This window comes from Sarcophilus harrisii, chromosome 3 (genome assembly GCF_902635505.1).
Source record: "Sarcophilus harrisii chromosome 3, mSarHar1.11, whole genome shotgun sequence".
In the NCBI taxonomy this organism is placed as follows: domain Eukaryota; kingdom Metazoa; phylum Chordata; class Mammalia; order Dasyuromorphia; family Dasyuridae; genus Sarcophilus; species Sarcophilus harrisii.
In genome coordinates, this window is record NC_045428.1 from 196891082 (window position 1) to 196907759 (window position 16678).

Consider the following 16678-nt stretch of genomic DNA (forward strand, 5'->3'; position numbering starts at 1 on the left):
TTGTTATATTGGATAGAGTTCCAGATCTAGAATCAGAGATTCTGGCTGTGCTATTAAATATTTATGTGATTTCAGGAAAATCACATCTTCTTTTGGGCCTTAGTTTTCTCATCTACAAAATAAGAAGTTTAGACTCATTAATCTATAAGATCTCTTTAGCTCTAAATCAGCAAGCCTGTGAGCAGTCTCTGGCCAGTTTCCAGTAAATTCTTTCCTGCTTCATGCAAAATTGGCATCTATAATTCTCATCTCACGATTTCATTGTATTTCTAAGTAAATATGATCCATTATTAAATTCATAATGATCCAAACTTCAAAGCTAACAGAAGTATATATTCAACTTTGTGTAAATGGTAAATTTGGAAAAGCCTAAATTATTCTTAGTAAAAGAGTTAGCTAGTAATTAAACCTCGACCATGTGTTGGATAAGTAGAGATTTGGGAATTCTTACTCTAGTTGTCACAGAGCTCTAAGGGACTTCCAAAGGTCACCCAATCTGTCCAGAGGCCTCCAAGCAAAACTATATTTAAACTATCTTACATAGATCTTAAGATGTCCTGGGAAAGGCATGATATTCTGCCTGGCAAATATAAGTAAGCAAGCATTTCATTGTAAATTAAGCAAAGGCATATTTAATTTTCTATCAGAATTTGCTCATTTCCCCTACAGAACATGAAAGCGTATGTATCTCAATCCCCAAATTCCCTCCTAGACCCCAAATATGAGAGGCAGAAAGAAACAGTTCAGGATCTACAAAACAGGTTGAGTGAAAGATCTCAAAGGAAGACTCCTATGCTAGCTGTCTTCCAGATTTAGCAAGGGTGGTAATGATGGAAGCTAAAAAGTAATATACTATCTGAGAATAGGAGGTTGTGGCAATAACTAGATATAATTTTTTTTAAATCAAAGTCTTAGATGTTTAGGAAAATTGTGTCTCACATTAAAAAATGTGACACAGCGAATAATGTTTGTTATACAATAAGTATTGACTGATTATACTATACTAGGAAGTTTTATTTGACTACCTGTCATTCTAAGATTTCCTTCTAATTCAAAGATTCTTAATCCCAGAAGAATCAGTAACTTTAGATCTTCAGTAGCATCTAATTTTGTCAAATCTTCCATGCAGAAGGATCTTTTTTTGTACATTTCTGATGCGTTTATCGCATGATAATCTGTGCGCCTTTAACTTTAGTGAGACCAAGAATCACAACTTAATGAAACTTTATATCTTTATACACAATAAGTACTTAAATAGCTATTGAATAAATGGATGAACAAATGAATTGAATTTTTAATGCAAAGCATATTGGCTTCTAGTGATGAAATGATAGTCTAATTTTTTTTTATTAATTTTTATTGTTTTATGACTGGTTCAATTAATTATGGTAGTGGTAAATTGTACAGTGGCTAGCTGTAACAGATAGGAAGAAACCTGAAGATTATTTGCACTCTACATCTTAATGTCAGGATTTAATACTTGTTACAAAATAAAATATAGAAATGTTTGCTGAAATAATCTTTGGGTCATTAACTACTATGCTCTTATCACTTTATCTACACTTGTCTATTACAGCAGAAGCAACAAGTGGTGACATATAAAACACTTTGAAGAATTTGTACCTAGCTAAGCAGAATAAAAATATTGACTTCATTATAGGAAAAATGCTAACTCATAAATTCATTCAATACAGTTAAGTGCTACTGTGAGCAGAGTGCTATGTATTAATGGAGATACAAAGTTCAGAGATCATGAAGTACCTGCCTATGATACATTTACAAAATGCTTTCATTTGGTGAATGGTAGTGCAAATAATCTTCCTGTTTTGCAAATGCAAATAAAGTATTTAAATGACTTGTTCAAGGTCACTATGTATGTGTTCAAGGTCACTATGTATGTCCTATAAAACCCTATCTTCTTTCCATTGCCTTATCTAGCAAGAAAGAATGAATGCTACTATGAGATACTTAGATCCACATACTGTGGTTTTCTAAATAGGGTGGGTGAAAAGAAAAATAATTATTTCTTGACACTGCTTATGGCCACAAATTTGTGCTTCCTGGTAGAGTCATACAATAAGGTGCAAACAAGTCATGAAAAACAAAAAGTTGAAGAATTCCTCTTTCCTTTATATGACATGTTTGAAGAAGAAAATCTACAATGAAGAAATGAGAAATTTTCAGTCTCTGGGCCTAAGGTGAAAAAAGAGAAGAATTTGGTGTTCCAAATTCTCATGAAGATGAAAACAGATAAAGATCTTACAGTAGATAAAATTGCATCTTGCAGAAGTGACCCATGATGTACCCTGTGTCTGAGATTGGAGACTTCTTATCAATGACATTCTTTGACATACTCTTTGAAACACAAAGAGTTTCCCTGGGTATATTAGAATTTGGCTTGTATCTAGGTCTTCCTAAGAAAGAGATCTTTTGTATTATTCAGGTTAACATAGCATCAAGTATACGATAACCTGTATTTACCCTGGAGACTAAAAATCTAGTAAGGCTCAGTAATTCTCTTTAAAAAAAAAAAAAATAAGACTAGATTTTGGCTAAGATCACCGAGTAATTTTGCAGATTAACCAGAGACCCTCTGGAAAGGTTATTAAGGAACTTATCCAAGATAACTTGTCCTGACTGCAGGAAGACTCTGGATTTGAATCATGTTTTCTGATCTTAATACACTATTCTTTCCACCTTATTATAGTACTAAACAAGTGAGTAAAGGCTATTGTTTAATGATCAAGTCTCCTTTCTTAGCCTGAGGAAATCATTGCTCAGAAGCTGTGTTACTTTTAACACTGAGTAGAAGGTCTAATGACCAAGCAAAAGCTTTCATTTGGGTGATGTGCTCTGAGGACAGAAGGTACAATGATCCCTATCTGGTGTAAAGCCATCTTAATGATCTCAAAGGACAGCTGTTAGAAAATTATTCATACATATTAAAATTTTTTTTAAAGTATTCAAAAGTGTCTTGTTAAATCTTAAAAATGCACGCAGTGGAGCTCATTTGGAAAGACCAATATAAATGGTATTATGTTGGCAATGTTAGAGGAAGATAATAAAATTCTCTTTACAAAAATCACAGGCTCCAAGGTGTTAGTTTACTATCCAAGAAAAAGATCATTGAAAAAGGCAGTAGATCAATGAGTTTTTATTTATTAATGAATAATATTTTTAAAGTATCCACTATGTACCAAGTACTGGGGTATACAAATAGAAAAGTGAGCCAATCTTAATATGTTGCCACTTAAGCAACATATACGGGGTCTTCTCTCTCTCTCTCTCTCTGTTTCTCTTCTGTTTTTTTCTTCTTTTTAACCAAAATGGTCATATGGTCATCAATTAATTTTTTTCTCATCTACCTTTCTGCATTTACATGTCCTCAGTGATGTCTCTTATGACACTTGTTGCATTTGGGTCTCTCTATTGCCCCATTGCTTGTTACCATATCTCTTGAATCACCTGGTGATTCAAGGTCCACAATCAGGTAGCAATCACTGGTAGAATATTTGTCATGAAAAATAGATTTTGCACCATGGAGCAGCTTGGGATTATAAAAAAAAAAAAAAAGACTTCACACTTTCCAGATGCAGTCCAGCTTGCTCTTGTTCTTTCATTTGGTTCTAGATGTAACTGTCTGCCTGGAATGCCTGTTCCATATTATCATTGTGTTATGTTAACCCAGTGGATTGACTATTTAATGACATGCCATTGTCCGAATAGTAGGAGCTTTTCATTCATTTAGTTTTCTCTATATGGATGGCTAGACCAATGCCTTTTGAATAATTTGAATAATTATTTGTATCTTTGTACCCCCTCCTAGGGGAGGTTCTGTAATAAGTAGGAACTTGATTCAATCAGGGTAATATCATTCAAAAACAAGGGCATCTGGAAGAAGTTAACATTTTTCCATTTGGACCTTTCAGAGTACAATTTGGATACTAGCACTTGGGTAATATGTCTTTTTGATAATAACATGCAGTCATTAAATAGTTATCTCTGTGATTGCATTTTTTTTATTTTAATTTTTATTATAGTTTTTTTATTGACAAAACATATGCATGGGTAATTTTTCAACATTAATCCTGCAAACACTTCTGTTACAACTTTTCCCTTCCTTCCCTCCATCCCGTCCCTTAGATGGCAGGCAGTCTCATACATGTTAAACATGTTAAAGTATATCTTAAATAAAATATATGTGTACATATTTATATAGTTCTCTTGTTGCACAAGAAAAATCAGATTTAGAAAGGTAAAAATAACCTGGGAAGAAAAACAAAAATGGAAGCAAAAAACAACAGAAAGAGTGTAAATGCTATGTTGTGGTCCAGTGATTGCATTTTTAAAGAGGTCTTGTATGTTATTCATATATAAATAAGAGACTCTTTGCTAAAGGATAAGATTTAAAGCTATGTTTTGCTCTACCAAATCAAATGGTGTTTTTTTTGGGTAATCAATGGATTATTTAAAAAATTGAGCTCTTCTATTAATTGTTGTTCAATCATGTTCAGCGCTTCAAGTTCCCACAGATTGTACTGTCCACCTAGTTGCCAACACTACATCAGTTCATTTCTTTCAGAAAATGGTGATGATAAAGCTCAATATGTTTATCTTTTCCTATTTTCTACTTTTTTTAAATATTTACATCTTAGTTGCATTGAATAAGTGGAGACTTGAAATTATTTATAATAACTTCTTATCTCTATCTTCTCATCCAATGTCAATTTTAACCTTTACTCTAATTAATCGATCTTATTTTATGTACAAACAGTGCTCATACAACTCCTACCACCAATCATTTCCTTTCTGCTGAGATACTACCAACTTCTCTGGAAGCAAATATTCCTGAGAGATAGACATGTCTGCTGAGTAGTTTATAAGCTTTTAGCCTCAATTTTTCAAACTAGAGCCACATTTTTTTTTTCTTATTAAAGCTTTTTATTTTCAAAACATGCATGGATAATTTTTCAACGCTGACCCTTGCAAAACCTTGTGTTCCAAATTTTCCCCTCCTTTCCCCCATTTCCTCTCCTAGATGGCAAGTAATCCAATATATGTTAAACATGTTAAAATATAGAGCCATATTTTCCAACATAAGTTTCTCCCTTTATGCCCCTTTTTTAGCGGGGAAGCTTCTGAAATAGGAGGTATATATTAGGTGGGAGAATCTACCTTTTCTATCTCCTGCAGCAGAGAATGGAGCACAAAGTGGCAATTATTTTTAAGATTTATTTATGCTCATCATGAATGCTGCAAGCTGGGATGACCCAATTATATTTCTTGTTGTCTTTGGGTATAAGATGAAACCAATTTGCTAACTTCTTTCTATAACTCTCTAGGAGGAATCTGTTGCTGTTGCTTTCCTTCCATTTATCTGTGATTTCAATTTGCCTTCTGGCTTCTATTACTACAACATTGATATGTTTTAGTTGTTCCAATAGTATGTCAAGTCACTTGGGCAAAGATCTCACAGCTAGAATCTACACTTAAGTTAATGTTTATGGATGGTCTAAGGATTGTGAGATCCTTAGTATTCTCTGACCTCTACCATTAGAAACTTGGGAAGACTGCCCCTACCATGTAGATAACTGTTATTACTTTGGGGGAGACTTTAAAAGAAACCTTTTTAGTCTCTGGGCCCCACATCATTATTCAATCAGAATTCCTGAGCTACCTACCCTGTGTACTTACTTCGTTGTTTTTGTGTTTACTAACTTTGCTATCATGCTTAGACTTTCAGTTGTAACTGATTCTTGGGTTTGGGATTTTCTTGGCAAAGATACTGGATCATACAGCTAGTAAGTATCCGGATTTGAACTCATGAAAAATGAATCTACCTGACTTCAGATCCAGTGTTCTATTCATTATGATGTTACCTAGCGGCTCTTTGCTATTATTACCCCAAACCTAAGCTCTGGAGTCCATAATCTCTAATTCATAATACCATTCAGCTCTTTACAATTTCCACTTGTTGGCCTGTGCTCACCTCTTCTTACATCTATTGTGATAGGAAGGATATTGCCTTTACCAGTTAAACCACAAGTTGGCTCAGGGATGTTGAGAAGGAAAGGAGAAAATTAATTGTTCCCATTCTAGAATCTTAAAGAAGTAATGAAAAAACAAAAGATTTGGGACAATTCCTCTGAACAAAGAGATTTTAAAAAAAGAAATAATCAGCTTTCCAGAGTAGGACAAATGGGCAAAATAACTGCCGTGGATAGGCTTATATTGCAATGATTGATTACAGTAAAAAATACAATATATTTCTGGGCTATTTTCAAACCAACTTAAACTGCAACAATTGGAAGGGGGAAAATGATATCTATCATTCACTTCCTCTGGCAGTTGTCAAGGACACAACTTTCCCTTTCCCCCAACCCCTCTCATTTATCTTTAGTTTAATTGAATTTAACAAACATTTTTAATTGCTTTTTTTGTGACACTTTGCTAGGCTTTGGGGAAATGTGTTCCAGTTATAAAGATTTAAAAAGCTAACAATATGATACCAAGTTTCCTTATCTGTAAATTGAGGCTCTTGAATAAGAAAGTCTGTAATATGATTTTATGACTTTAAGAGCTGCCCTCAGTGAGTTTACATTCTAATGTGCACATGGTCACATAAGTTTAATACTTGGTGGCCTAGAAAAAGCAACTGAATTTGAGTACCACTTTTTTCATGAGCTATATAACTTAGGTGGGCCCCTTAAAAGGAAAAACACTTTAAAATGGAAGAGTTGGGTTTGTAGTTCAATCCCTCTCTTTGTGACCCTATTTGGGATTTTCTTGGGAAAGATAGTGGAATGGTTTGTCATTTCCTTCTAACTCATTTTACAAGTAAGGAAATTGAGGCAAACAGGGTTAAGTGACTGGACCAGGGTCACACAGCTAGTAAATGAGATCAGATTTGAACTCAGGAAGAAGAATCCAACTGACTACAGTTCTGACACTTTATCCACAGCCATCTAGCTGCCCAGGAATTTTTTTCTCTAATACGCGTCTGAGTTTCAGTCATTCTAGGACAAGAACATTAAATACATGATAAAAATAACAGATCTCCAGAATCGCCCTCATTCAGAACTGCCAAAATTTCTTTTGATTTTGGCTACTGCTTCTTCCCACCCCCCCTTTTTTTTTTAATTAATCTGTTAAAAGAAAGGAATCATGTCTGTCTTTAATATTCTGCAATGGTTAGGGTGTGTGTAGACAAGCCTTGTGGACTTGGAGAGTTCATTTAAAAATTTTTAAAAATCTGCCTTCTCCTGAATTGTTCTGGCTGGATATAATTGTCTTCTTAGAGAATGATGTGAGGCTTCACTTTGTTTTGGATGAATAGTAATAGGTTGTGAATGTTTAATATATTTAAAAGAACGTTGTACAGAACAGCACAAAAGAACAGAAAATCATCAGGTCAAAAAAATAGAGGAAGTATAAAGAGTGTTGTGATTCTGACGTATTTCTTAAGTGCAGAGGTCTGAGGCTAAACGTACTAGATGGAAGCAGAGCCATTTATAAATACTTATTCTGAAAATAAAGACAAGTCAATTGTAGTTCCCAAGGGAGTAGTTTTATAAGTGCAAGAGATTTTAAAATTTTAATGGAATATTTCTTGTGAGCTAATGCTGCAATTTTTTGATTTAGATTGGAATTTGGAAGACTGTCACCAAATTCTTCCAGATTACAATCCAAATCAAAATATTTCAGCATTATAGAATGGAAGAAATGAAATGTAAAAAAAAAATGAAATGCAAAAACAATAGGATTTTGATGAGGAGACTAATTAGACTACATATACATACCCAGGATCACATAAAAACTTCTTGGGAGGAAAGGGATTATGAGTAGAAAAAGTTTTAAGAAACCCCATTCTAAAGCAGTGGTACTCAAACATTTTTGGTTATATATCCTATGACCATAGCCACTTGTAATTAAAAGAGTGTAGAGCTCTTACTCACCAGTCATTATTCTCCTGGAGATTCCAAAAAAGGAAAAGGAACCTATAAAGGTTTTTCCCAAAGCCAATTCTGTATCTGAGTGAGATCTTTCATTAGAGAAGAGAATCTACTATGTTAGAGCTCTTAGAATTTCTTTCTTAAAAGGATTTAGGAAGCCCAAAGAAGATCTATGAGTACTATAATACAATTGATTCTCTTCTGTGAAAAAGATCTCATTCAAACATTGATATTAGGAGTTTGTTACTTTACCACGATTTTCCCCATTGAATACTATCCACAAACTCCAATTTAAAAAATAGGTTTTTTTAAAAAAAAATTGGTATCTTTCATTTTAATATCACTTAGATTTTTCCCTTGAATTCCTTCTCTGCCTTTCCTAGTCATCCCTTATAGCAGAGAAAATAATTTTTTTAAGGAAAAGAGAAAAGGGGGAGGGGGGAGAGGATCAGCAAAATCAAATGATAAGTACATTAAAAAGTCTAACATTATGTTCAGCATTCCACATCATGGACTCCCCACCTCTGCAAAGGTACAGGAAAAGACGTCTCATATCTCTTTTTTCATCAGGCTTGTTATTTATACTTTTCCATATTTTGTCAATCATTCCCAATTCAGTGAATGTGAATGAAACCTCAGGATTGTTTTGATTTGTATTTTTAAATTTGTTTGGAAAGACTCAGGAATGGGAATGGAACATTAGGACAAGTCCACTGACACATTCTTGCTAGAAGCAATGACAAATTTTATTTGATTCTAATTCTCAGAGTGAGAGATAGAAGGGAATAGGAGGAATAGAGCCAAAGATGAGGACTTGTTGTCCAAGGGACTCCAACTGACTTAGCATTTTCTTAGTAGTCTCTAATGGTCTGATTTGGAGGGTGAAACAGCAGCAAGATGGATAGGTGACCAAGGGTAAAGATGAGGACATTTGATCCCAAAAAGTTCAGAGCTAAACGCTAGCTTTGAGGTCTGACCCAGAACAAAAAAGAGACTTTAGCCATTTTGGGAAAAATGAGATTCTCTTCGAGGAACATTCTTTCAATTGCTTGTATCACTATATCCCTGGGTCACATTGGCTAAAGTAGTTCAGTGATTCTGACCTTTTTTTTTTTTTTTTTAATAGAATGAAGCAGCAGCCAATTGGTCTGCATTTTATACTGTCCAGTCCAACTTATCCAGAGCATATCCTCTAAATGAAATTTCAGCATATCCTATCAGACTTCAGCTTAAGTCTCTCCAGGAGAAAGGAGCTGCAGTGTTATCAGCTGAGAAGAATGCGCGGGTAAGTTGGCAAAAGCTAATGTGTTGGTCATTAGAACTAAAATGTTATTTCGTCATTTTTTGGTATTGTCTGATTCTTTATTACCCTTTTTCTTGGCAAAGGTACTGGAGTAGGTTGCCATTTCCTTCTCCAACTCATTTTGCAAATCAGGAAACTGATGCAAAGAGCTGAATGAGTTGTCCAGGGTCACACAGCTAAATGTGTAAGGCTGGATTTGAAGTCTTCCTGACTTGGCCCACTTTCAATTCGCGCCCACTTTCAGACCCACTACACTCATGCATTTCATGATTTTGAAATATGCATTGCAAGTAGTGAAGATGTTGAATATGACCTTATAAAATAGGGTGTCCTGGTAAAGCACCAGCCCTGAAATCAGGAGGATTTGAGTTCAGATCTAGCCTCAGACACTTAACACTTCCTGGCTATGTGACTCTGGGCAAGTCATTTAACCCCAATTGCCTCAAAAAAAAAAAAAAAAATAGGGTGTCCCATTCCTCTGAAACCCCTGGGCAGTCCACAAATATCATCTAGACAACTGATTGATTCCAGCTTTGCTGCATACAGGACTGCAAAAAAGCTCCTAGAAACTTAACAGTAGTGAAAAACAAAAATTAAAAAAAAATCAATATGCTTATCAATTCAAATTTACCTGATATTCATTGATGATCTTTCCTCCAAAAATTTTGGTTTCTCCCAAGGTCTAAAGTATATTAACTGCCTTTAGCTTCTGTGTGTGTAAGCGATTTTCTATTGCTACCACATTGTTCAACGTTATCAAAGGTTTTCTCCCAAACCTTTAATGATAATTACAATAATTGTCTTACTTTAATGTGTCATCATGGCATAGACCCAAATATATATTAAATACCTACCCTAGCATTTATGTACCAAGTTACTGGGGATACAAAAAAATTAAACAACTCCTTCTTGAGAGTTGAGTCAAATTCTTCCTGGATGGATCTATGTTTGTCTCTGAGAAACCAGCTCAGAAGACTTCAGCAAAACTCATCAACAGAAATCAGTCACCAAGTAATGAAATGTTTTTGTTATAGCAACTCATGGACATGAAGGGATTATGTCCTTCTTTGGAGAAAATGCTGACACCAAAAAATTATGGATTTAAAAAAAAAATGAGTAACGGAAGTCAAAATATGTTGTGGGAATAAATAACAACTTGGCATTTGGAGTCAAAGCACCTACATTTTGGATCCTATTATTCATTTATACTCTGTATCTTTATGCAGAAGTGCTATAAATTCGTTGGGCTTTGTTTCCTCATTTGTAAAATGAATGAGTTGGACTAGATGCCATCTAATATCCCTTCTGGTGCTAAATATGTAAACCTGAGACTATGGGGAAATTGTGTCCAGGCCAACTCCTAGGGCAGAATAGATTAGTGAGACTAGAGACTAATCTGGGACAGGTAGATGGCAACATAGTGCACAGAGTGCTGAGCATGGGAGTCAAGAAGACTCCTCTTTCTGAATTAAAATCTCCTTAGACACTAGCTGTAAGACCCTGGGCAAAGCACTTAACCCTGTTTGTCTCTTTCTTTATTTGTAAAATGAGCTAGAGAAGGAAATGGCAAAACCATTCTAGTATCTTTGCCAGGAAAACTTGGAATGGGGTCATGAAGAGCTGGATATAACTACATAATTTCATCCACCTCTGAATCTGTTACCATATTATATTAATAAACTATATTTACACAAGGCTCCACAGTTTACAAGAACATGCTCTTTATAGTAATTCTGCCACAAGTAGCATCATCCCCATTTGACAGATGTGGAAGCTGAGACTCAGAGATGTTAAAGAATTTGCTGGTGGTAGCATGGCTAGTAAATGGAGTCTTGGACCCAGATCATTTAAATCCACACCTGTGCTCTTAATCAGACAGAGCTGACTGCAGTCTGTATTTCTACCATTGAGCAGTAGCATTTTCCAACTTCCTTGTGGGTGTTAGAGATAATACCTTGGGAGAAAAGCGTCTCTAAAAAACCATTAAGTCTAGACCTTGGACTACCTGTAGCAGTAGCACTGGAGAAGCAGGAAAGATATATTTTTTTTTATTAGATATTTTACTGGATATTTTGTAAATAAATTAAAGTTTTATTGTTCGTACTAAATCTTTTCAGGAAGAATTAGTGGTGATGATGCAGGCAATCTGGAGGAAAAACAGGAAAAATAAGCCATTTCTAGTCTTTCTTTCTATCGCAAGTTATCACCTCCAGGAAGTATTTTCTCTTTGTTACACAGAAGATACTGTCTCAAATTAGTTTGTTTGATAAGAATATAGATCTCTATAGTCTCTAAAATAAAGCATCTTTTGATTAGATTTAAATACAGCTAATATATATTATATGTACTATATATAATATGTATTATATATGTATAATATATATAATATATATTATTCTCCATACATATGTACATACACTATACTGCATAATAACATTCATTATAAATGCCTCGGTTTTTATACAAATCTGTATATTTGATGACAGAAACATTCTACCTATTACCTGGACCATTATGGTCATTCCCTTTGTCATGGGCTCAACTAATAATGAGTTGAGTATATTGAGATAACTAAAGTGTTGTAGACATTACTATGTTTTCTCATTTGACCCTTACAACAACTCTGTAAATTAAGTTTTATTTTTATCTTCATTTTACCAGCAGGGAAACTGAGATTCCAAATGTCTTCAATCTCACACAACTAAAAAATAATAGAAGCAAAATTTGAATCCTCCAGACATAATGCTCTATGTACCATACTAGGATGCCTCATTATCAAAATAAAAATATTTGGAATTTATGTATGACTCTTTGAAGATGTGCAAAGCACTTTGCATATGTTATATTATCTGATCCTTATAAACCTCGCTGTGAGGTGTAGCTACTATTATTTTACTTTATTTTACAGATGAGGAAACTTAAGTCACAGATTAAGCTGTAAGTGTCTGAGGTTGGATTTAACTTCAACTCTTCTCAACTTCAGGCCCAGAGCTCTCTACACTGTTCTACCTAGTTGTGTATAAATAATGAGTGTGAATGTGTGTGTGTGTGTGTGTGTGTGAAGTCATTCCATTGTTGGATGGAAGGCCAGAATGTTAACCTTAATTATCTTGGATTGATTTTCAGTTATGGTTTTCCTAACAATGTAATATTTTGATTATAGCTGAACACAATCTTGAATACCATGAGCACTCTCTACAGCACTGGAACTGTCTGTAACCCAAAGAATCCTCAGCAATGTTTGTTGCTTGAACCAGGTACTCTTTGTGTTTCTATTCATTTCCAAGTTTTCCAAGTGATAATGTGTCTTGGGTTTTGAAATGCATTCATATCTTAGGGATAAATACCTATTTAATCCATCTCCATTTCCCTTCTCTATTCTTAGTGTATGTCACTCAGCTTCATGCCTCCTCACTCGAGTCATCCCTCCATCTCCCCATCATACTTTCTCACAGGTTTTTGTTGTCCCCTATGCCTGCCTCATCTCCATATTTTAGAATCTCAAGTTCCCCACAAAACTTAATTCTTCAAACTCATAACTATAACTGCCACCCAGTTACCTTGTATTCATTTTGCATATGCTTATATGTAAATGTGTTATTTCCCCTAATAAAAAGCAACCTTCTTGAGGACCAACACTGTTTAATTTTTGTCTTTTTATCTCCAATGCCCAGTATAATGGCTGGTTCATAGTGGTACTTTTTAAGTGTTAATTGATTCCATAATATAACTTGTGACTCTTTGCAGTGTTGAATCACCTATTTAGAAGAAAAGGGACTTGTTTCTTTAAAAGTTCTATTAAGTTAGCATTGAACATCAGTATAACTAAACTTGTTTAGTGATTTTTTTAAAAAAATAATTATAACATTTTGGCTTACCTGTAAGAATGGACAAAAATTTGTCCATTAATTTTTATTTACTTTTTCAAGAACTGAAATTTCTGTTTTTCCTTCATTAATGACTTCTAGGAATATTATTTAATGCCTTAAAAGATGTTATTAACATTTAAACTAAGTTCAGAAATACCATACATATCCATTTTCATCTGTTTTGTGGTAATAGGTTTGGACAAAATTATGGAAGAAAGCCGTGATTATTATGAAAGGCTGTGGGTTTGGGAAGGCTGGAGATCTAAAGTTGGCAAAGAAATGAGGCCATTATATGAAGAATATGTGGATTTAAAAAATGAACTTGCCAAAGGAAATGGTAAGCTTATGCTTTACTGTATTTTTCACAAATTAATATCGGGGACATTTCCAATGTCTTAACCAAAGATTAAAACACTCACTTGTATTTAAGGTTTTCTGCTGGCTGATGATATCTGGGGAAGGTGATCTTAAAAAAGACTAAGACCATCACAATTGCAAATTTGCATTCTTCAATCTTTTGAGTGTCTCAGCCTTTCAGGAGTTGTGAAGTGAGATTAATTTGTTTTTTTGTACCTGACCCTTATTTAATTAAGCATTTAGTAGCTTTGAACATGTAGAAGTTCTCGGAAGACATTGGAAGTAGATTTGGATCTCAGAAAAGTATAGATTCTTTGAATTGGAAAATCCCCGAGTTCAGAGATATCAAACTTATGGCCAGTGATTGACAGAACCCTGAATAACCCTGAATCAGTTTAAAATGTAATTGGGAAATGTTTAACAAAAATAAAAATAAAATGTGACATAGATAATGTTAATTTGTGGTTTTCAAAATCAATCAAGTCTTCAGATATCCATTTCTATCAGATTTTGACACTGCCAGTCTTGTCCAAAATCCCTTTATTTTACAAGTGAGAAAATAGTCCTGAAAAAGTTAAGTAAAAGAGGGCACCCAGCCCATCTTTATTTCTCATCAGGCTGCACTCTTGGATCCTTTTATCATGCTCCTCTAATTGGATATATTTCCTACTCCACCTTTCAGCTTTCTTTTATGTGTTCCCATTAGAATGCAAATGCTTCCAGGGCAGGTGCCATCTTTCTTTTTGTTTGTATTTGTATTCTCAGCACTTATCACTATGCCTTGAACTGTATAAGTGCTTAATAAATGCTCATTAAGTGCTTGCTGATCATTCGGGCTCATTAAGTGATTCCCGAGGTGGAATCATCAGCTATCTATTCACAGAGCAAAAATCCTTTCCTTCTTTGACTTATCTCTTCTCTTTTCAACCTTCTGTGCTTTAGCATTTTTTGCTCCTAAGTTCAGAAGCCTCCCTTTGCTTTGTCTTTTGGTTTTATATATATATATATATATATTTTTTTTTTTTTTTTTTGGTTTGGCATTTTGTTACCTATGCTAATTATTCACTGATCTGTATATTCAGTCTTAATTTCTACCATCCCTTTCAGTTGTACTTTTCCCATGGCTACTGGAAATCTCCATCTATATATATCACTGATATGCCTAACTTAAAATGAACTCATCTTTCCTAGATGCTAGCTTTCTCTGAAACATCACTATTTCTATTAATATTATCATTTAAAGGCAGTTGGATGAATCAATGGATAGAGTGCTAGTCATAAAATCAAGAAGGCTTGAGTTAAAATTCTACCTCAGACACTTATTAGTTCTATGATCTTGGGCAATTCATATAAGCTCTCCTAATGGAAACTCCATCCACTGATGCAAATTAGCAATTCTCTATAATTTATAGTCAGAGATTTGCTTGGATCACTGAGAGATTATGATTTGTTCATGTCATATAACTAGATTGTGTCAGAAGCAATATTTAACCGAAGTCCTCTTTATCACAAGGTTAATCTTCTAAATACTATACTTCAGCTTTTCAATTTGCATTCAGTATTTCATTTGTTGAATTAATGTTTTGTTTTGCTTTCAAAGACTATGAAGACTATGGGGATTATTGGAGAGGAGATTATGAAGTTGAAGAATCAGTGGAATTTGACTATAGTCGTTCTCAGCTGAAGCAAGATGTGGAAAAGACCTTTTCCCAGGTAGCAAACAGTTCAAAGATATCATTTAATTCACACCTGACTTGTAAAATGGGACCATATGCAGAGGCTGATGGATGATTAATTAGAGCAATATCATAATGTCCAATGGAATTCCTTTTCCTTTCCACATTTCCCAGTTTTTTCCTAAGTATCCTTAAGCTCATAGAATCTTATAACTGGACATCTGACGTTATCTAGCATAATTCTTTCAGAGTTTTATCAACTTCTGCAGATGAGAAAAAAGTATAGAAGTACCCACCAGTAATACTCTCTGCTATCTTTTTCTGCTCTCAAACAGCAATTGAAAAAAAGAATAGCAAAGTTATTGGAATAGTCTTTTGGCCTTTTCTTCCAATGGTATTTCCTTCCCACCCTCAACCCCTCTTTTTATTTTTCATTTATTTTTATTTTTGGCCTGAAGAAGGCTTCAGGGAAATTCCTATGAACAATTTTCAATATTTTCCTTTCCTTAACATTCTAACTCCTAGACTTCTCTCCAAACTTTCCCTTTCAGGCAGCTCACATTGTCTTGTCCAACCCCTCTTTTTAGAAATGAGAAAATGGAATCCCAGAAGTGTTCATTGCTTGCTTAAGCTTTGCGACTAGCTCATTCTGGATTATCAAAAATAAAATTAGACAACATCTTAAAAATGATATATTTTTTCAGAAGAGTTCTGGGTCTAAATCCATAAATCTAAGTTTGGGGTGAAATGACTTGCTATCTAAAAAATAAAGTAAAAGGAATAGAGGAAATACCTTTGGTTTCTCCACATTTCTCTGAGTGGGAGAAAAATTTTCCTTATACACTAATAGTATATGACAAAGCTCAAGTTTCTGGAGTTAGAGATATGGGAGGAGAGGATGAAGTGCTGTATATTTGTTATCTTGCATATATTTTTTTTTCCAGATAAAAGAGTTATATGACCAACTACATGCCTATGTGCGGAAAAGGATGATGACCATCTATGGTCCTCTAATTAGTGAAACTGGGGGTCTTCCTGCACATTTGCTAGGTAATAAAAGGCAGTCTAACATCTTTTTACTATTTATTTAAATTAATCATTTGATGTTTGTTGCTTTTGGGCACAGGGACAAACAGAGCCTTAATGAGGGAGTTGATATTTAGAGGGACTGATTGCATTTCCTAAGCCTCCAGCATCTAGGTATACATAATCGAACCAGCATCTAGTTACTGACATGATTAATTATAAGAGGAAGCCATTCTTCCAGAGCAGCATCCTTGTTTCCCAGAGTCTCATGTAACCCCCTTTCTCCTAAATTAAACTTTCCCCATTATAATTTGAGGGCTTTTATTCTACAGGTTTGTCCCCAAGTTGAATTTTGTGAAGGCATATCACAAAGTTGCTAATTATACATCTCAGGACTGAAATAAAAAGCTTTGATCAATTCCATGACCAAAAAGGATTTAGTACTAGAAGGAAACCACAATTCAAAATGCATCCCCCCACAAAATGCCCCTTTTT

At 34.4% G+C, this 16678-nt stretch overlaps 1 protein-coding gene across 1 annotated transcript in view; it reads left to right on the forward strand.

The window, feature by feature from the left end:
• ACE2 (angiotensin I converting enzyme 2) overlaps window positions 1–16678 on the forward strand; it is a 54383-nt gene that overhangs the window by 8141 nt on the left and 29564 nt on the right. Inside the window, 5 exon segments of the mRNA XM_031958965.1 lie at window positions 9079–9237; window positions 12419–12512; window positions 13318–13461; window positions 15082–15194; window positions 16102–16207. Coding sequence (XP_031814825.1) covers window positions 9079–9237; window positions 12419–12512; window positions 13318–13461; window positions 15082–15194; window positions 16102–16207 — 616 coding nt within the window.